The sequence below is a fragment of the Panthera tigris genome, chromosome B4 (genome assembly GCF_018350195.1).
Source record: "Panthera tigris isolate Pti1 chromosome B4, P.tigris_Pti1_mat1.1, whole genome shotgun sequence".
Taxonomy (NCBI): domain Eukaryota; kingdom Metazoa; phylum Chordata; class Mammalia; order Carnivora; family Felidae; genus Panthera; species Panthera tigris.
In genome coordinates this window covers 89,282,340-89,303,594 of record NC_056666.1, presented here as the reverse complement: position 1 = coordinate 89,303,594, position 21,255 = coordinate 89,282,340, and the positions used below count along the sequence as shown (strand labels likewise).

Below are 21,255 nucleotides of genomic sequence, written 5' to 3'. Positions count from 1 at the left end.
AGCAATCAGATAAGGAGTGGGTGTGCTGGACGAGGAGAAGAAGATGAGACAGAGCATGACTTTTCAAGTCATCAGTAGGTCCGACCTGAGCTGAGCTCCAGGAGAGATGCAGACTCAGGTTCAGGAGCTGGCCAACAGGGAACCTCTCGGGAGCTGATCCAACCCCAACAATCTCCCAGTCCCCATTCAGTCCCCATGCGATCGAGCGCAGGCTGTCTTTGTGAAAGAAAAGCTGCCTGGTTCTACTTTAGCTACTGTCCGGTAAGGGCCTCCCATCTATGGCTGTATCCCAGGGGCCCCACGACTCCACACTTTGCTGACTTTCACCTGAACTGCCTTATGTAATAGATAACAGCCATTCCAATGGAGGAAACACTCATGGACCAAGCCATCTTATGGATGAACCATAATTCACCCCAACCATTTCCTCTGTTCTCAGATATTCTTTCCAAATTTCTACTAGTAAATTTACTGCAATGACAATTTGCACATAAAACTTTTACTCCTATCACTTCCAACTCTAAAATATCTAATACTCTTAGAAGAAACCTGGTAGTGGTCATTTCCTCAAGTTTGAGTTCAAATCTCACACACTAGTTTCTTCTCAAAGTATGCAATGCGTGATCATTTGACAAAGTTCAATACAATTAACCACTGAGCAACACGAGGGTGAGAAGCACAGTTGAAAATCCACGTATAACTTTTGACTCCCCCAAAACTTAACTACTAACAGCCTGTTAGCCAGAAGCTTTACCAATAATATAAACCTCCAATTAACACATTTTTTGTATGTTATATGTATTACACCGTATTCTTATCATAAAGTAAGCCAGACAAAAGAAAATGTTAGGAAAATTCTAAGAAAAATGTATTTATAGTACTGCACTGTATTTATCAAATCCACATATAAGTGGACCTCCACAGTTCAAATTCCTGCTGTTTGAGGGTCAACTGTACCTGCTGATTTTTTTTAAAACCTTAGTGAACAAAGAATAAAAGGTAATTTCCTTAACCTGATAAAAGATACCTACCAGAAATCTCAGCAAACATCTTACTGAATGGTTCCTTCAAAAGCCAGGAATGAGGTATGCATGCCCATTATCACTGCTTCTATCAATACTGGAGGTCCTAGAAAAAAAGAAAAGAGAAAAAAAAAAAAAAGAAAAAAAACTGCTGCCTCATCCAAGGGCATAGAGAAACAGGCATTCTTATTCATGGCTTGCAATGAGAAGTTCAACCTTTGATGGTGGCAATTTGACAATACGTATGACTTAAAAATCTTCCTATTTTTTTTTTATTTAAAAAAATTTTGTTTAACATTTATTTATTTTTGAGACAGAGAGAGACAGAGCATGAACAGGGGAGGGGCAGAGAGACAGGGAGACACAGAATCCGAAACAGGCTCCAGGCTCTGAGCGGTCAGCACAGAGCCCAACATGGGGCTTGAACTCACAAATTATGAGATCATGACCTGAGCCGAAGTCGGACGCTTAACCGACCAAGCCACCCAGGCGCCCCACAAATGTTCCTATTTTTAAAGTTCATTTATTTTGAGAGAAAGAGAACATGGGGAAGGGGCAGGGAGAGAGGGAGAGAGAGAGAATCCCAAGCAGGCTTGTTAGCACTGTCAGTGCAGAGCCTGACATGGGACTCGATCTCACAAATCGTGAGACCATGACCTAAGCTGAGATCAAGTGTCAGAGGCTTAGCCGACTGCACCACCCGGGTGCCCCCAAAATGTTCATACTTTCTAATCCAGTAACACCACCTCAATGAATGTACCCTGAGAATGTAGTTAAGTCTGTACACAAAGATGTAAGTATTAAGACGCTCTCAAATACTACCTACAATCAGGAACCAACTGTTTGACAACAGTCCTGAATTCTGGCATGAACACGTGAAGGAAAGTCACTGAAAATGACGCTGTATACGAGTGTCTACTGGAAAGACAGCTAAATATACCTTTGTGTGTGTGTATACATGCACACACACATACAAGAACGTTCCGGAGAAGCCCATACCAGAACACTGAGGATTCCTTATGCTCGGTTTTGCAAATTTTCTTAAAATATATGCTACTTCTTTCATTAGGAAAAATAATATGTTTTTAAAAAATTTTTTAACGTTTATTTGAAAAAGAACACAAGCAGGGAAGAGGCAGAGAGAAGGAGACACAGAATCTGAAGCTGACTCCAGGCTCCGCGCTGCCAGCACAGAGCCCAACACAGGGGGTTTGAACTCACAAACTGTGAGATCATGACCTGAGCCGAAGTCAGATGCTCAACCGAGCCACCCAGGCACCCCGAAAAAAATAATGTATTTTAAACGTTGCCTCAAATGATTGCTGGAGGCAGCAAAGAAAGTGGCTCAGAAAGAGTAAAGGGAGACTTGATGAAGGGAGCAGGCTGATGCAGTGCCTGTGACCACAGCTGTCCATTCACATCCCACCCATGAGACCAGGAAGCTGAGTTACGTTCCTAGTGTCCTATTTTATTGAAACAAAGGAAAATGACAAACCTCATGGCTAATTTTATACACACACGTACATTCACACACACGTTCTTAAGTAAACTCTCTACTCACTCATACCTAGGAACCCGCTCCTCTGCCAAGTTCTCAAGAGGTCACGGGCCACCCTGCAGCCCAGTGATTAGATTGGGGGAGATGGAGCTTACTGGGCTGTTTCCCCAGTTCCGTGACCAAGGAGGGGAAAAAGTTGAAGCGGAAGGGGAAGGAGGATGTCAGTGTCACAACGGTATTCTACGCATGCACTCAGAAAATGGCACAACAGCTACAACAATAAGAATCTTTATGCGCATGTCTTTGTGATCAGTACAATTCTTCAGAACAACAGAGACAAAAAAAAAAAGAAAAAGGAATACAATGTTTCAAAAAGTGACAGCCCATAGGTCAAACATTACAAACTAGGTTTAAACCATTTGGAGGCTTTTGTAAGAGTATTGAGGTGCAGAAGCACTGGAAGGAGGGGACTCCCCGCACAAGTGCTGACAGGGGACAGACAGATCTAGAAATCAAGAAACCGCTACTTGGTAAGTACTTCTGGTGCTTGAGTACAGTGTCCAATACGTAGGGGGGAGAACGAGTCCATACTGGTCTTTGTACATGCTGTGTGGTGAAGGCTACTGCAGATTTCTCTATTTCCTAAAGTAGGCAAGTCTCCAAAATTGACCGATTCACATTGCGATTACACGGTACAATGCATGCATGTTATTGGTACAGAGAGTGCTTCAACAGAAATCCTTCGGTTTTTAAAATCCTGACAAGGTCATTTTGACCTCCGAGGACTATGATCCTTTCAGTTATTCATTCTTCCATTTGGGATAAAATACTTCTTCCAAAGCATGCGCCCGTCTCGTCCGTCCCTCTCCCAGAAAGACCATCAGAGGGAAACCGGTGGGGCCTATGTCACCAACACTAAGACACTTAGCAGACACAACAGCGCCATCCCAAGGACTGTGGTAAGCGGCTCCGCCCCAGCATCCACCTCCCTGGACCTAGATCCTCAGGGAGCGTGGGGCTGACTCAAGAGAAGAGAGACTACTCCTCCATTCCAGTCAGACATCCCTCAAAGGGATGAGTCTGTTCTGACTCATTGGGGTGGGGGAGGAGAAAAGAATATAAGGTGGAATCATTATCTGTAAAGTTTTAGCAGATGGAAGAAAATCGTGTCATTTGCTTAACTTTGAAAAATGCAGCGGGTCTCATCCCCGCAGCGGGACACGAGGTGAGCCCAACATCCCACCTCCTCCCTTCCCAAGACAGAGGTGGTGGGCGTGGCTGCTTTTTAAGAAGCTGCATGCCAACTTCAGGTGGCACAGAATTCAAGACCAACACCGCAATAACTCAGTAGTCATATTTTCCACCTTCTGTGCCTTTGGGGGTAAAAATACCACAAAAGGGATAACATGGCTTTTCTCACTGTATGTCATTCTTGTGTCTTCTACTCAAAAAAAAGCCCACACTACCACATTTTCTATTTTATTATGAAAATTAATACCTCTCACAGTAGAAGCCCTCTCTAAAATTATAGCTTTGGTTTCAGAATTGGCAATCCAATTAGCCCAAATGAACACTGAGTGCATCGACAATGTGCCTGCAGGCATGGTCAAGGTCTATCAGAGAGGAGGATAAAGATGCTGAGGCTATTCTTCGGATAACAGTAAGACAAGGGGATTGAGGAGTGAGCCTTTGTTCAAATGACAGCTGCACGAAGCATTTTTAAAATGAACTACCTTTTGGGTAAAAACAGAGCTGGTTTTGTGAAACACCATCACGGGACTCTGTACCATCTGGAGAAAGGTCCTCTGAGTCGAGAGGGAGTACAGTGAGTGGCTTCCCAGTCTTGGTTTTTAGAACCTATACAGCCAATGCATCTGTGTACAAAGAGCAGTAAATCCGCCTATCGTGCCAGAGGAGATGTGACCAAGTCACAGGGAATACTGGGAGTATTCCCCTTGAGTATCTGCAATGCTACTTCACCTCCGTGTGGCTCAGAGTTCCCATCTGCATAGTGGAGATAACAGGTGCTGTCTCTGACCCGCTGGGACCAGGAGAGAAGTGGGTAAGAGAGAGCTAGAAAGCACTAATGCCTTCTCCAAAGAAAGGCAGTGTTCAAGTAACAAAAGTACTCAACAAAGTGCTCCAATCAAAAAAGCACAAAATTCAAGTAACAGAATTGCAGGTGCTGTGTTTCTGGCTTCTGAGCAGCAGCCGTGAACACGGCTCGAGCCACGATCGAGCATCGCTACGTCTGCCATGAAGAGCTGGTAGGTAAGTGAGCTGCACGGCGGACAACACGGGACACGCTCCATGGAGAGCCCACCAAGTCATCCCAACACTGAGGACCATAATTCTTCTTAGAGGGGAAAAAAATGAACCTTGGGGAAAGCTTAGCAGAATCAGCAAGCCGTTCAGAGCGATTGCTTAATGCATGTCCCGTGTGTGTTCTCTGGGTAAGATCTTCAAATTGGTGGCTTAACCTAAATTTCAACAGATAAAGGGTTTTCTTCATTTTGCAGGAAGAAAGGGAAACTAAGGCTATCTACATTTTTCTCCTGCACTTTAGCTCTAGAATGAAAAAACAATCTTCAGACTGGCTGAGAGAAACTACTGAAGAAAAACGCACACACACAAACATTCCCCCAGTGGGGCAGGAAGAGGGAAATCAGGATGTTTTTTGTAACTAAGAAACTTACTTCCTTTGTACAGTTTCTGTTCTAGGAGCTAGTGTGTGCATGCTTGAGTATCGCTAACGCCCAGAGAACCAGAAGGTTTGGAGGAGTGTTGTCGCAGGGACCCTGACAGCCTTCAGAACAGGAAGAAGGAAGAGGGGTTAACAGTCTAAATACGCAGTCTTTTCTAAACAACTCACGATTAAAAATAGGGAAAACTTCACGCTTTAAAACTACAATATTTATGCTGCCACAAGAATTCACTGGATCGGTTAGCGGTGGGTGGGAAAACATCCCCGTCCTGGCTTCCCACTAGAAAAGTTCCATTTCCCATCTTTACAGACTGGTGCTCATCTCTGAACCTATCTGTTCATTTTCACCGGACAATTAACACTCTTTTGGAGCCTCAGCCGGAACCCTTTTACCACCATGGGAAGGCGCATCTACAGTCGAAGTTTCTGAAGGCCATCATCGTTTCTTCGTGCCACTGTTTCCACTGCTGGATTTGCTGAAGCCCCTGCTCATGTGAGGAAAGTGCACGGTTGGGGTTCTTTCTGTAGGACCATATAATCCCAAGTTCCTGGCAGTGGCTGACTTGCGCAGTGGTTTGACGCTGGGGAAAGGGCTAAAGATGGGTGCTTTCAGGTGGCCGCCCTGGGGAGGTTTGGTTTCCCCGGGCGTATCAGGCAGCTCCGGGAAGTGCCGTTGGCAGGGCACGTGTGCCTTCGGCTCAGGGTCGGCAGCAGCATCCCTCCGGTTCAGTTCCAAGGCTTCTAACTTCACCTGGACCGCAGACACGTCAGCGTCGGCATCCCCAAACGCTGGCTCCGGAGACTGCCCTTCGATTGTCCTCCCCACACAGCCTTCCGAGCCACCACCTTCTCCTCCAGCTGCCGCTGCGCGGCTGGAGGGGAACTCCGCTGCCCCCGGGCTCTTAGTCTTGCAGCCCTCATTCTGCTCTTCTATCAGCCCAACGGTGTCCCCGCAGCCCAGCTGACTCTTGGTCCTCGTCATGTTCTTCTTGTGGACTCGGATGTGAGTTCGCCACGGAGAATTGAGCTTCGTCTTGAGGTCTTCATAAGGGACAGGAGACGTTCTGCCTCCTGTGTGGCCGGGGATGTGGATGACCGCATTCTTGGCAGGTCTGTTTGACATCTTCACCTTCTTTCCTAAAAGAAGGTGGTTTATGACCGGAGAGTTGTTTACCTGAGATGGGAGAATGCTGGTCACTGGCCCTTTATCTGAAAGAAACGTTGAAAGGTTGTGTGAAATGGACCACAGAGAAACCATCCATCACAGAACAGGAATCACAGAGGTTGTCCCCACATCCCAACCCACGTATCCGCCAGGTTTTGCAGAGTCATGTGACTGAAGGTAACAGAAACTGAATTCAACCCTAGAGCCTGGAGTACCTGTTCCCTCCTCTTCCAAAAGGAGGAGACGAGAGGCTGAGGATACAAAAAGAAGCAGACTCTGGCCCCTCATTACTAAAGTGCAGACACCCTACTGTTTCTTACTGAGAGTTTTTGTCTCTGAGAAATAACCTCAGAGGTCCTGTACCTAGAAAACTTTAGAAGACTGTTTTAAAAATAAGTCAAACACTACGACCATATGGATTATCAGCTGTTAGCTTCTGAGGGGTAGGAAAAGAACACACTGCATATTATAAAGGTGAGAGCAGGCAGAATGACAGAGGTGATAGAAGGTGGTGAAAATGTAGGGAGATCACTGCTACTTGATTCCTGATCCCACTCCTGTGTCCTCAATGGACTTCGAAAGCCAATTGAAACTGGAGAGCACCAAAGCCATGCTCTCCTGGAGGGCACTGGTGATAGTATTCCTGTCGTCCTCCTCCAGTGGCTACGACCAAGCCTCTATTTCAGATGACGCTCAAACACACATGGCCCCAGAGATGACAACAGCAGGCAGAAGCAGTAGGGAGAAGGCCCTACCGTCTCTGTGTGAGCAACCTTCCTCCTGACATCCCTATCATCTGGCTGAGCTCACCTCTACGCTTCTCGATTGCTCTCACGTACCTCGGGTCACACTCCAGTCTTTACTGAAAATGTTGACTACAGTCTCCTCTCCATCCCATATCCTACTACTTCCCTCAGTTGCATGACTGTTTCTCTGACTGACCCATCCTCATACTTCCTCAGCCTCCCCAATTCCATCCGAAACTTCATCACCCAGATCTATCTTACCTGAAAAATATTTAAGTCTCTGATTCTTCTCTTTGGCTCTCCTGGCTCTCAGGTTCTCGATATGACTATACATAGTACTGAACCAGAGACTTGGGTTCTCTCGTCTTTCAAACTTCCCATAACCCCTTGTCTATGTGTGAGTCACTTGCACTCCTCCCCCGGCTAGATGCATGGCTGATCACCAGGATGCTGCCTCACCAATGACCACATTCTTGACACCCCTATCTCTTTATGCCTGGCAAAATCCCAAACCTGGATTTTTATCTTTTCCAAAAAGGGAGGGGAAAAAAAAAATCACACAGACATGTGGACTGAAAGCCCTTCAGATTCATAACTTCCTATTTTGTTGGGTCCTCAAAGCCACTGAACAACCCTTTTCTTTCCTTCTTCCATTCCGTTCGATGACCTACCCAAATCTTCATTGCTTTCTCTACGCTCCTACCTGACTTCCCCAACTTACTCCTCCAAAAGCAAACAACTTTTCCTCCGATTTCTCCCCAAAAACCGAAGCCACCGGGTCCAAAAGGCCCCAACTTCCCGTCCTCCTTAACCTGGGAAGCTGGGACCTCAACCGCCATGCTCACCACCTTATTTCACATCTCAGAAGCTGAAGTCAAGCGCACCCTCTCCACCTGCACTGCTAATCCTCTTATACCATCTCTTCTAAAAGCTACTCAAAGCGTGATCCCCACCCAGCAGCACTGGCACCACCCAGGAGCTTGTTGGAAATGCATCATCTCAGCCCCACCCCAAAGCTGCTGAAACAGACTCTTCATTTTAACAGATCCCCAAGTGATTTACATGCACGCTGAAGTTTCAAAAGCAATGCTCTTTGTCTTTGAGCAACAATCTCCCTAAAAGGAACCACACAAACCATGATCCCGATAAGGGTCAGCGAACTTTTCCTGACTGTAAATATTTTAGACTTTTGTAGTACAAAAGCAGCCATAGACAATATGTAAATATTTTAGACTTTTGTAGTGCAAAAGCAGTCATAGGCAATATGTAAATAAGGGGGCATGCCTGTATTCCAATAAAATTTTAGTTACAAAAACAGGCAGCTAGCCGGATGTGGCCTGTGGAACACAGTTTACTGACCCCCTAGCTACAGCACAAGACACTGGGCCGATTTAATACCCACCGGCAACTGTTCACCATCACACCCACAGATGTGTAGGGCGCAAGAGAAAAAGGGACTATGTAAAGAATCAGAACACGGGGGTCTAGCCCTGGCCTGACCACCGACCATCGCTATACAACGCTGCTAAGCTTTCCTGAGTCACCATTTCCTCATCTTTTAAAAGGACAGAAGCATATACATCCTTACCTGCCTCATTTCTTTAAGGACAAAAATGAGGATATGTTTGAGCCAATGTTTTTAAAATTAAAGTGCTAGAGTTGTTTCTTTTGTGAATGCCCTCTTAATGATTCAAGTCAAAGTAAAAACATTCAGGAAGTTAACCCGCTCCTCCCCCGTAAGTGGAAGGTAAGTACAGTTTTCGTGCAAGATCAGTCACGTGCTCCCCAGTCAACTTCATTTTAACACAGAACAGGCATCATTTTCATTAGGATTTCACTTAGAACAAGACAAACCACTTCCCAAATCAGCATGTATTAAATCACAAAGCAGACTGTTCACTGGCATTTGTGGAATTTAAAAAGAAAACAAAGCAGCTGGACAGTCCTTGGAAAAGAGCATTTCCAACCTCAATCCAATTTTGCTCTTCTCGGCAGATCCCCAAGAAAGACCCCGCTAACCCCATCGGTGAGGCACAGGAATGGTTTCTTCCTTTTTCTCTGATGACAACTTCTGTTATATTACTACCTAAATGACCAGTGGATAGCTTAATTTACCATTTTCAAATGCCTAAAATTTAGGAAGAGCTCAAAAATGTCTCAAGTCCAAGGACTGCATGGCGTTTGCAACAGTTTCATCAATTGTAAACCCCTCTCCACAAGCACACGTAGTACAGACGTGTTTAATACCATCAAGTGCCTGGTTCTTGGTACCTAAAAGGGACCCATGGTCTTTTTCTTCAGTCGAGCCTAATAAAATAAGAAAAGGGATACTAAATAGGTCATTTCCTCATGCCAGCAGTGTTTGCGGATACTGAGCTACAGGGTTGCAATACCGAGGCGATCCTAGGAGTATGGTTCCTTCCTTCACAAGACACAGAGGGGAAATTGATTCAAACAAAGAATCACATTACCTGCCCGGATATACACCTGATGAACCTGCTGTTGCTGCTTCTTCTTAATCCGAGAATACTGCCGCTTCAGCGCGTTGATATCTGTGGTCATGCGCTCCATCATCATACTGTTGAAAGCTGCATGGTACTCACTTCGACAAGAGTTGATCGCTCCTGGACTCAGCTCTGCAATGTTATTAGACCGCAGACTCTGCTCTTCATTTGGTTCTACACTCCAGAGGAGAGAGACACGGACATGGAGGAGAAAGATTACACTGTGCCCCAGTGTGGTATCTTAACTTCCAGGGAATTCTAACCACAAAAAAAAAGAAAAAAAAAAATGCATGCTCCAGTTTGTTGTGCTGGTTTTCATTTGGTCCTGAAAATATTTCCGCATTTTCTGATTAGCCTAACTGTAGGTCTGAAATGAGCTGTGTGGGTTCACTGTTTGATTTTATTAGCACTTTGCTCATTCTGTAGACATAAGAACAACTGTTTCCACATAAATATCACTGCCTTTTTCTAAAATTCCCTTTGGAAAATATAACTCCAGGTGTCTAAAGTCAGTTGACAGATTTGCATATAACTGCATGAGGATTTATAAGGAATTGACTGTTCGTAGAGTTTAGACCATCATTAAAAGTGAGTTTTTCCTAAGTTAAAAATAGCAACACATTCTATAAAATTATCAAGACTTCGGGGCATCTGGGTGGCTCAGTCAGTTAAGCATCTGACTTCAACTGAGGTGATGATCTCATGGCTTGTGAATTTGAGCCCCGCATCAGACTCTGTGCTGACAGCTCAGAGCCTGGAGCCTGCTTTGGATTCTGTGTCTCTCTCTCTGCCCCTCCCCTGCTCATGCTCTGTCTCTCTCTCTCAAATAAATAAACATTTAAAAAAACATATCAAAACTTTGAATCACTGCATCACTAGAAATGTTTTTATTCATTTAATACACATTTCCTGCCTATGTGTGTTTTGTCTGATGTGGTTTCTGCTCCTGTGACACCTACAACTAGCAGATTTGTCCCTTAAATAAAATTGAGATTACATCTGAGAAGTAGAAATAAGCACTGTGTGAGGGCAGACACACTACATAGGCTTTTCTAGCACAGTATATAAAACGGCCTGGGAACCGCTTTTAAAAAAATAATTAGTGAGGATTTCAACTATCGTAGCATCTGCTGAAACTGTTATTCAGGTAAAGCTTAAACATCAGACAAATTTACTTCCTTTTTTATGGAAAACACATTTTTAAGGAGAAGAAAATTAAGGGGTGCCTGGATGGCTCATTCGGTTAAGTGTGCGACTTTGGCTCAGGTCATGATCTCACAGTTCATGAGTTGGAGCCCCGCACTGGGCTCTGTGCTGACAGCTCAGAGCCTGGAGCCTGCTTTGGATTCTGTGTCTCCCTCTCTCTCTGCACCTTCCCTGCTTGCGTATGCTCTCTCTCTCTCTCTTAAAAATAAATAAACATTAAAAAAAAAAAAAGGAGAAGAAAATTAAAAGGAGTCCTGCTAATCTGAACTTAGTTAAACCTGACAAGAATTGTGGCACCTGGGTGGCTCAGTTGGTTGGGCGTCTGACTTCTGCCTTAGGTCATGATCTCACAGTCAGGGAGTTCAAGGCCTGCGCTGGGCTCTATAATGACAGTTCAGAGCCTGGAGCCTGTTTCCAATTCTGTGTCTCCCTCTTTTTCTCCCCCTCCCTGCTCATGCTGTGTGTGTGTGTGTGTGTGTGTGTCTCAAAAATTTACAAAAAAAAAAAAAAACTTAAAAAAAAAAAGTTCATTACGTCGATGGTGTCCAGACCACAAAAAGTCCATTCTCTACAAGAAAAAAACAAATGTAGTACAGCATCCAATTCAGAGCACCACTTTTTAAGAGGCACACTACAGGACATTAAAAGGTGAATATACAGAATATCAAAAGTTCTGGAAGTCATCCCTTCTGAAAAATTTTGATCTTGGACCATAGACAAGGATTTGGGGGACATGATGGATGTCCTCAAGATTTCAAGAGACATCCAATAAAAGAGGGAGTAGACTTGCTGTCTTTTGTTCAAAAGAACTATTAAAAGAACTGGTAGGTGGAGATTATCTTTTCTCAACTAGAAACCATGGGCTAAGCAGAGGGATCCAGCAGAATATCCTATGAGATAACGAGTTTCTAATCACTCAAATTCAAGGAGAGGCTACCATAATGTTTTAGATTTAGAGGGTATCTCTATAGTGGAAAAGAAGCCATTCTGTATCAATTAAATTCAAACAGAATGTGTTAAACATCTATTATATGCCAGGTTCCAGGCTAAGGAACTGAGCATACGAAGTAGAATCAGATAAACTGGAGGCAAAACACATAAGAAAAAGATATAGGTATGATGTGTGTAACACATAACAGAGAGATCCTACTACATGATAGAGTAGCACAGAAGACACTTTTAACAAAGACCTTTAATAGTGGTAACCAGGTGAGGAAACAGTAGTCATTGATCAGACACAATAATAATACCTTTGCTATAGTGACCCAACACATTGAGATCATCTAAATAGAAAGCGACCTCTTTACCTTTCATTTGCTTTTGGTACTTCTGCAGTTCGGGTGCCAGGAGCCCGCTGAAAGGTCCAAGGCACCCCACTGCATTAGTGACAGCATCTTCATCGTCTGGGTCATTCTCTTCATCACTGTCTCTGACCTTACCATGTCGTCTTGGGAAACATAAAAGAAAAAGAAATATTCAAAGAAAATTGTGGTGTTTTTGAAAAATAAATGATATAGTCACATGGTTTAATTTTTATATATAACTATGAATGTAACATACATAAAAAGTCTCTCTCCCATCCCTGTCCAACTTCTGCCTTTGCCCTACTTAATTCCCAAAGGTGACCATTGCTACTAATTTCTATGCGTTCTTCAGTTTCTTTATTGCATAGATAAGCAAAGATAACTATGGTCTTATTTTTCTCTTCCTTTTGCATAATTATTAGCATACTGTATACATTCTTCCGCACCTTGCTTCTATGTACCTAAAACTTTCTCCACGTTCACACACAGAGCTTTCTCATCCTTTTTGTACAGCTGCACTGTATTGTGTGCATGTAGCCCATGTAATGGAACCAGGCCACTGACAATACACACCTGAGTGGTTTCCAATCTTATACCATTATAAGCAATGTTGCAATAAATAACCTCATACAGACTGTGCTTTGCAGGTGTACAAATACATCTGTGGGATAAGTCATAAAGGTAGAATTGCTGGGTCAAAGGATATGTGCACTAGTAATCTGGGGAAATATTGCCAAATTGCCTGCCACAAATCTTGCAGCAATGCGCTACGCCTGTACTGTGCAAGAGTGTCCCCCTATAGCGTCACCAACAGAGCGCACATCCACCTTCTGAATTTTTGTCAATCTGACAGATAAAAACATAGTCTCAATCTAGTTCTAGGCTGCATTTCTCTTCATACAACTGATGCTGCCTTTTATACATAAACTACCAATCCCCATCCTTTCATCGTGTCTCAGTTGGGCAGCCAGTTTCTTACTGATTTCTAGGAACTTTATACATGAGAGACCGCAATTACAAATATTTTTTCACAAAATATTTTTGTGCCTGCTTATGAAGGTTTTTAGTCATGCAGAAAATTATTTCTAAACTACTTAACTTTTTCCCTTGTGTTTCTGAGTCCATTATTAAGGCCCTTCCAATTCCAAAGAACTAAAGACATTCTTCCACACTTTCTTCTGCTAGTTTTATTATTTCATTTTTTCTATTTAAATACACTTTTCACTATTGATTTGATATGTTAAGTTTTCAAACACTAAATTCCTATACAGGAATATATATTTGTCAATTTCTTGTCTTCTCATTTTAAATTAGGCCATCTGCCTCTTCATGCACCTGTTCTATACTATTTTAATTATTAAAATTTTTAATATTTGACATTTTTAAATAAGTTGTGGGGTCTCTAAATATTCCTTCAGTTTATGTTCCAATCTTCTTTGGAAAGTACGGTTTTAAAAATCTGTCTTGAATTTAAATCAAAACCTTTGGGAAAGAAACACTCAGATTTTAAGTACCAAACTACTTTGAATAGATATATCTGGGGCTTAACAAATATGAAGTTACACCAACACATTAAGATATTAAGTCTTCCATCATGAAAACAACAAGGGGGGGAAAAAGACCTTACCCAGAAACTGAGGTGGGTTTAACTGTGGCTGGGAATGGTGTAATGTTGTAGGTGTATTTTTCCCTCAGCTCTGCCAACTGTGGGAAAGGGAATGGAGCCATAGAATAAACAGTCTGAAAAACACAAGCAAAAATGTCAAGTCTGAAACGATGGCCTTAAACAACTCTTCTCAATCGTGGAAAGATATTAAAGTTCTATGATTTGGGTGTAAAGAGGTAGATTCTGCTTCTCACACAGCAGGTGGAGAGATTCTACTTCAATATCCCCTTTAGAGAAAGACAAAAGAATACTGAGGAACACAATGCTCATTTCTCAAATCAATCCAGCCGTGACTGGGTATTCCAAGTGGTGAACATGGGTGGCAGATGGGGGCAGTCTGACTTCCTCTGGGCTCAACTGACAGGTGGGTTAACTCAGAAATTCACAGCTCTCTATTATTTCTTTAACAAAGAACCCATCGGTGATGCTCATATGCAGTGCTTGTTTTTCAAAGCTTTGCTTGATGACTTTTATAGACATTCAACGTCATCTGGACAACATTAAATCTAGTGGGTGATCGTGTGATCAGCCACAAGCTTTTGCCAAAGATACCACCTTTTCAAATGTCTGTGAATGAGCTCGAGGTGAAAATTGTTAGCTGTTATTTAAAAACAAAAAAAGAAAAGAAAGAAAGAAAGAAAGTGACAGGGTGTAAAGCATAGGCTGTTAAAAAATCTATAAATAAAAATGGGAAAAGCACCTGTGCTTCCTCCAGAATTTCAAAATTATATATCATTCTACCAGCAGGAGGAAAGTAATCACGTTTGCTCTCTTAATTTTATTAAAGCTTAATTGTTCCAAATGCTTTCCTTCAATCCTTCAAGTACTTATTCTCCAGAAAATGTATATTAATCACCCTAAGTTTCACTTCTCCCAGGAAACCATTCACCTAAAACTACTATATCAACTACACCTTAATTATTTAAAAAGAGAAACCCATACCATTGGGATTCAAGTTTAAAAGATGAAATTATTGGGGCACCTGGGTGGCTCAGTCAGTAAGCATCCAACTTCAGCTCAGGTCATGATCTTGCAGTCCATGGGTTTGAGCCCCATGTCAGGCTCTGTGCTGACAGCTCAGAGCCTGGAGCCTGCTTCAGATTCTGTGTCTCCCTCTCCTTCTGTCCCTCCCCTGCTTGTGCTCTATCTCAAAAATAAACATTAAAAAAAATTTTTTTAAGATGAAATTATTAATGATAGGAATTTCAAATTTCCTTATGAATGAAGATGTCTCATTGAAGACAATTAGTAGGGTGACCAGGTGAAGATTCACTTGTGTTTTATTTTTGTCAGTTTTATAAAAAAATCATTAAAATATTCCCTTGTCCAGCCTCATGAAGGAAGCTGGTAAGAACAGTATGGGAAGTATGTCCTGCCCCAGAGTAATTGGCCTGGGCTCCTAGCAAGCTCCTTCAAGAGCCACTCAGCTTCAGACATCTGACAAAAAAAAACAAAAACAAAAACAAAAACAAAAACCTGGCTGCACTGGTGCTTTCATTTTCTATTTTTTGGTCTATCTTCCTCTATCCTTTACTTTTAGTTAATCCTTCAAAGAAGAAATCAGTGCTCCTGGGAAAAAAAAATGTGTTTATAGCACCTCTTCACATATATTCACTCACTTAGTCAAAGGTTTCACGTCTGAAGGCGAGTTTATGCCATGAATATACACCACACATCACCATAGTCCTCGGGGTACCTGAGAAGCTCTGGTTTCCAACGTTGTAAATCAGAGATTTACAATGGATTCCAAAAAAGGAATTTTACTAATCACTTTGGAGCCAAATATGGTAAACTAACAGAATCTTCGGGTTAGAATGGAATGTAAACATAATTTAGTTCGGCCACCTTCCCAAGCAGAAGTTCCCTCTAGAGACTCTCCAACAGATGGTCACAAAGGCAGCACTGAAACCCTTCCAATGGTGGGCACACACTCTTTTGCAGGGCAGACGGTTTCAATTTTTGACAGCGCTAATTAAGCAAACATTATCCTTCTATGGGACAAGCATCCACATCCTTGTAATTTCCATGTCATCACTGATGGAAAAAAGTGAACGTTCCAAGGGCTGATCCTGCCTCACAGCACATGAGAGCTCCCCCCAGGTAACAATAATTACTGATATACACTTTGAGGTAGGTTGTCCCAAGCACCTACAAACCCTTCTGACAACAGCACCTGATTTTTCTCTCTATTGCCCTCAAGGAAGTCATGAGAGATTTTGTCCAAAGTCTCACTGAAATCCACACCCGCTATTTCACTGGCATTCTCCCAATGTCTTTTTCAGACACCACCAATTTTTTAAAAACAGCCCTTGCTACTTAAAAAAAAAAAAAAAAAAAGTGATATGATTTACAGAAGGAAAAAGCCCAGCAGATTTTGTGTGTGGCACTTAGAATGGAAAGAAATTGGGAAGACCACCAGGGAGAATCCTTCCCTGTCTTTCAGCTCAAAAATAAAGACCTTATGCACAGCCCACATTTTTCATCTGGAGCCATTTCAGGTTTGCTGACAGATTTATGGCCCACTATAATTGGATCCCAGCCACTGAATTAATTTTTTTTTAAAAAAGATTGAATAAAGAAAACAGAGTGCCTTGAAATGACATTCACCATTTCTCTCCATAACACTCCATGATGCCAAGGAAAACCAATAAGTCAACTTACTATTCAAACTACCAAAGTACACTTAAATAGACGTTTATATTTAGGTACCGCTGAAAACAAAATTGTATTTTTCATTACTGACACGCTTCACAAAAAACACGAAAACATGAGTTGTACAAAATTAGGCTCAGTTCATCTCCATCCAGATGTTTTCCTCTGCGGAAGAAAAGCCGCTAAAATGGCATCCAATTGATCAAACCATAGCCGGTAGGTATTTTTCCCTCTAGGATTCTCTCACAGCAAGGTAAAGAGGTGGTTGTCTTTTCTCCTAATACCTAAGACTGGAAATTTCTATAGGACAAAGATGGCGTGTGTCAACGTACCTCTCATTCGCTCTGGCAACGTTTAAGTGAAACAAAATGCTGCCTTATTTTTCTAAAGGGGATTTCAGCTTTGGGAAAGACACGTTTCGACTAACGTGGAAGCGGTGGGCTGGTGGTAGGGGAAAAGTAGGCCAGGAGAGGGGGACTTGGCTCCCAGTCTGGGTCTGCCACTGGACAATCTAAAAAACTGGCCATAAGCTCACACTCTATCAAGTGACAGAATTAGGTTAGTTGATCTTTAAGCTTCTTTTAAACCAGTGCCTCCCTAAGTGTTGTTTAAAAACCAGCTACATCAGGTCAGAGAAAGACAGATACATGATTTCATTCATATGTGGAATTTAAGAAACTTAACAGATGATCATAGGGGAAGGGTAGGGAAAATAAGATCAAAACAGAGAGGGAGGCAAACCATAAGAGACTCTTAAATACAGAAAACACCCACAAAAACCTGAGGGTTGATGAGGGGGAAAGTGAGTGAGAGAATGAGTTAAATGGGTGACAGGTATTAAGGAGGGCACTTGTTGGGATGAGCACTGGGTGTTATACGTAAGTGATGAATCACTGGCTTCTACTCCTGAAGCCAAGACTACACCGTATGTTAACTAACTTAAGAATTAAAACAAAACAGGGGCGCCCGGGTGGCTCAGTTGGTTAAGCGTCCAACTTCGGCTCGGGTCATGATCTCACAGTTTGTGAGTTCGAGCCCCACGTCGAGCTCTGTGCTGACAGCTCGGAGCCTGGAGCCTGCTTCAGATTCTGTGTCTCCTCTTCTCTCTGCCCAGCTCATACTCTGTCTCTCCCTCTCTCAATAATAAAATAAATGTTAAAAAAAAAAAAAAAAGAATTAAAACAAAACAAAACACCATATCAGAACCATGGTGCATCAGAACCACCGATGAACTAAATGTCCACATTCTAACACACTCTGGAGCAGTTTCTCATACATAGTCAAGTGTGAAAAACACTGCCTCGAGTTCTAATGTTCTAGGAGTCTGTGTATTCAGTGAGCAACCAGGTGTATTCTTTGGTTTTTGTTTTTTAAAGACAGAGGGAGAGAGTGTAAGCAGGGGAAGGGCAGAAGGAGAGGGAGAGAGAGAATCTTAAGCTGGCTCCATGTCTAGCACAGAGCCCAACTCGGGGCTTGATCCCACAACCACGAGATCATGACATGAGCCGAAATCAAGAATCAGACACTTAACCGACTGAGCCACCCAGGCGTCCCATAACTGGATAGGTTCTTAGTACTCTATGGGCGCCTAGGTGGCTCAGTCAGTTGAGTGTCCGACTTCGGCTCAGGTCATGATCTCACAGTTCATGAGTTCGAGCCCCTCATTGGGCTTGCTGCTGTCAATGCAGAACCCGCTTCAGATCCTCTGTCCCTCTCTCTCTCTCCCTGTCTCTGCCCCTCCCCTGCTCGCACACACTCACTCTCTTTCTCTCTCTCAAAAGTAAATAAAGCTAGGGGCGCCTGGGTGGCTCAGTCAGTTAAGCATCTGACTTCAGCTCAGGTCACGATCTCACGGTCCGTGAGTTCAAGCCCCGCGTCCGGCTCTCGGCTGATGGCTCAGAGCCTGGAGCCTGCTTCCGGTTCTGTGTCTCCCTCTCTCTCTGCCCCTCCCCCGTTCATGCTCTGTCTCTCTCTGTCTCAAAAATAAATAAACGTTAAAAAAATATATATTAAAAAAAAAAAGTAAATAAAGCTAAAAAACCAACCACTCCTCTAGGTGTTATGGGAATTCAGAGTAAAAGGAGGCCCTTATCATTAAGGAACTTACTACTTCATTAGAGAATATGATTAACACATTTGAAAAAAAACACCAAATAATATAAAATAATCTGTAATTGGCATTAAATCAGTTGTTGAGAATCTTAAGTACTGAAAGAATATGGAGGAAGGCTCGTCAATAAGGGCTGAGATAAGAGAGGCTGTGGGGTGGGAGGGAGGAGAAGAGACTGAGTAGGATCCTGGTGGGCAGACCATTTTTCACAGAAAGTGGCAGAGGGAACCACAAGCCCTCTCACAGGAACGGGCATGAACAGAGAGGGCCGGGTAGCAACAGACCTCCACCCAGTGCAACAGGTTCCAGTCGGGGAACACCTTCGATAGGTAAGGAACAGGGCAGCAAGAATGCACCTCCAATGCAATCTGTCTCCAAACAAACCCTATTTCTGCCCCGGATAAACTTTTATGCTCTTCCTCCTAAGCCAGAAACCTGTGGGTTGCCGTTGTCTCCCCATTTCTTTCTCCCTCACCCCATATCCATTTTCCGTGGCCAAGTCCCATCAATTTCGCCTTCTAAGTACTGTCTCTGTTCCATCCCATCCTTGTTTCTACCCTTCACTGCCTCTCACGGGCTCCTGCTAGCAGACTTGACCCTTTCAAGTCCACCCTTCGCTGAGCTGCCCCTGTATCTGACAGAAGCCACAACTCAGACCATTTTCCTTCTCTCCTTAAAATGTTTCAGGTCTTCTTTTTCCCTTTCCAAAGGCTCCACAGAACCCCTAGAATTCCAGCAAGCACAATTTCACAACCTCTGACCTAAAAGGTCAAGTCCAATCCTTACCACAGGTTGTGGTCCTCCATATCCACACCAAATACCAAACTGCTCATAGTTTCCTTCACACACTGTAAAGTTTTCCACTGCCATGTCTTTGTTTGTGCCCCTTCCTCAACCATGACTTCCCTTTCTGCTCTGCACCACTGCCTCCAACATACACACACACACACACACACACACACACACCCCTCACATGTGCATGCACCCACGCATATACACACACATATATAGAGCCTGACCAACTCCATCTTTAAAAGGTAAAACCACATAATCATTTCCTCAAGGAAGTCTTCTGACAGAGATGCTCAAAAATGTTTGGAGAAGTTAATATAAGACCTAGAAAACTAGGCTGAAGCATTTTATTTACTGCAGTTAGTAACAAGGAAGCACTGAAGGCATTATGAAGAACAATGAAATGACCAAAGCAGTGTGAACAATCACTCTGGCAGCAAAATGCCAATGCTATTAGAGCGGAGGGAATCTGGAAGGAGGGCCACCATATAAGTGTTGTTTAATTCAGCAAACATTTATTGAAAAAGAGAAGGCAGGAAATTAATCTCAGACTCTCAACAGATGTTTGTTTAATGAAGTAATAAATTTATTGAGCAGCTGTAGTAAAAGGCAAAGTGCTAAGTGTTCATGAGCAAAGCACAGGTTCTGACCTCAAGGAGCTTAAAAATATCACTGAGGGGGCACCTGGGTGGCTCAGTCAGTTAAGCATCCAACTTTGGCTCAGGTCATGATCTTGTGGTCCATGAGTTCAAGCCCTGCATCGGGCTCTGTGCTGACAGCTGAGAGCATGGAGCCTGCTTAGGATTCTGTGTCTCCCTCTCTCTCTGCACCTCCCCTCAAAAATAAATAAACTTAAAAAAATTTTTTTAAATATCACTGAGGATATTACTGATTTAAGATAAATCACTGATTTAAGATACAGTCTTAAATCAAAGTAGAATGTGATGAATGTTCACAAGAGAGGTACAAAGAAAATGCCACAGTGATTCAGAGAAATGGGAGATGATTTTAGTTGAGACTATCAGAGAATGCTTCACAAAGGAGAGGGCATCTGAACTGGAACTTTTCATGAGGAGGCAGGCCTTAATCATGTGAAGGTAGATGGGAAAGACTGAACAGAGGGGGCACAGGTACAGAGGAGGCATATTCCCAGGGATTCCTGGGAGTGTGGAGCACAGCTTGACTTGACCAGAATAAGAAAAGGGTATGAAAGGGAGGAGCTAGGACAGTCGAGAGCACTGGATGATAAGTTGAGAAATCCATGCTTCATTTTGTAGGCAGTGAGTAGCCAACAATGTTTCATGAGCGAGGGGGAAGGGATAATATCCTAGAGTCCTGCCTTGGGCAGATGAATCAGGCAGTTCTGTGAGACGTAAAGGATCCCATATGTGGAAAATGCCAAGCACAGACCTTATACACAGAGCCATGTTCAAAAAGAGGTACTTCCCTCAGAGAGAGAATGAGTGATGAAGCAATAGCCCTGAGATGTGTGAGAAGAGTCGGGATCATAGCACCAACGTCAGCATCACACAGAACCCTTCTTCCTCTGAGACAGACAGGAAAGAAGAAAGAAGAGATGAGAAGGCAAAGAAAAGTTGAAATAAAAAAATATGAATGGCTGAATGGTCTTAGTTTCTTCTTTCTCTGTGATTTCTCTTTCTTTTTTCTGAGTTTCAACTTTTACCTTTATGTTGGGTTCCATGCATGGGGTTATGTTTGGGGGGTGCTGGGCCAAGTCAACAGATTGGAAAACAAAGACTCAGGCCCTGACTTTGGGCTTGAGAAGTCCGACTGAATGGCTCAGTCGGTTGAGCGTCAGACTTCACCTCAGGTCATGATCTCGCGGTTTGTGAGTTCAAGCCCCGTGTCGGGCTCTGTGCTGACAG

At 43.1% G+C, this 21,255-nt stretch overlaps 1 protein-coding gene across 2 annotated transcripts in view; it reads right to left on the bottom strand.

The window, feature by feature from the left end:
- Positions 1-2,541: 2,541 nt before the first annotated feature.
- The window catches only part of TBC1D30 (TBC1 domain family member 30), an 84,655-nt gene continuing 65,941 nt past the window's right edge, over positions 2,542-21,255 (bottom strand). The window contains exons 10-14 of one of the 2 annotated variants that reach the window (XM_042992681.1): positions 13,777-13,889; positions 12,153-12,292; positions 9,607-9,813; positions 9,383-9,442; positions 2,542-6,433 (exon numbers count right to left, since the gene is read on the bottom strand). In XM_042992681.1, the coding sequence (XP_042848615.1) occupies positions 5,661-6,433; positions 9,383-9,442; positions 9,607-9,813; positions 12,153-12,292; positions 13,777-13,889 (1,293 nt within the window). In that variant the 3' untranslated portion in view covers positions 2,542-5,660. The remainder of the gene's footprint in view (positions 6,434-9,382; positions 9,443-9,606; positions 9,814-12,152; positions 12,293-13,776; positions 13,890-21,255) is intronic. The other variant, XM_042992682.1, reaches the window with a different exon arrangement.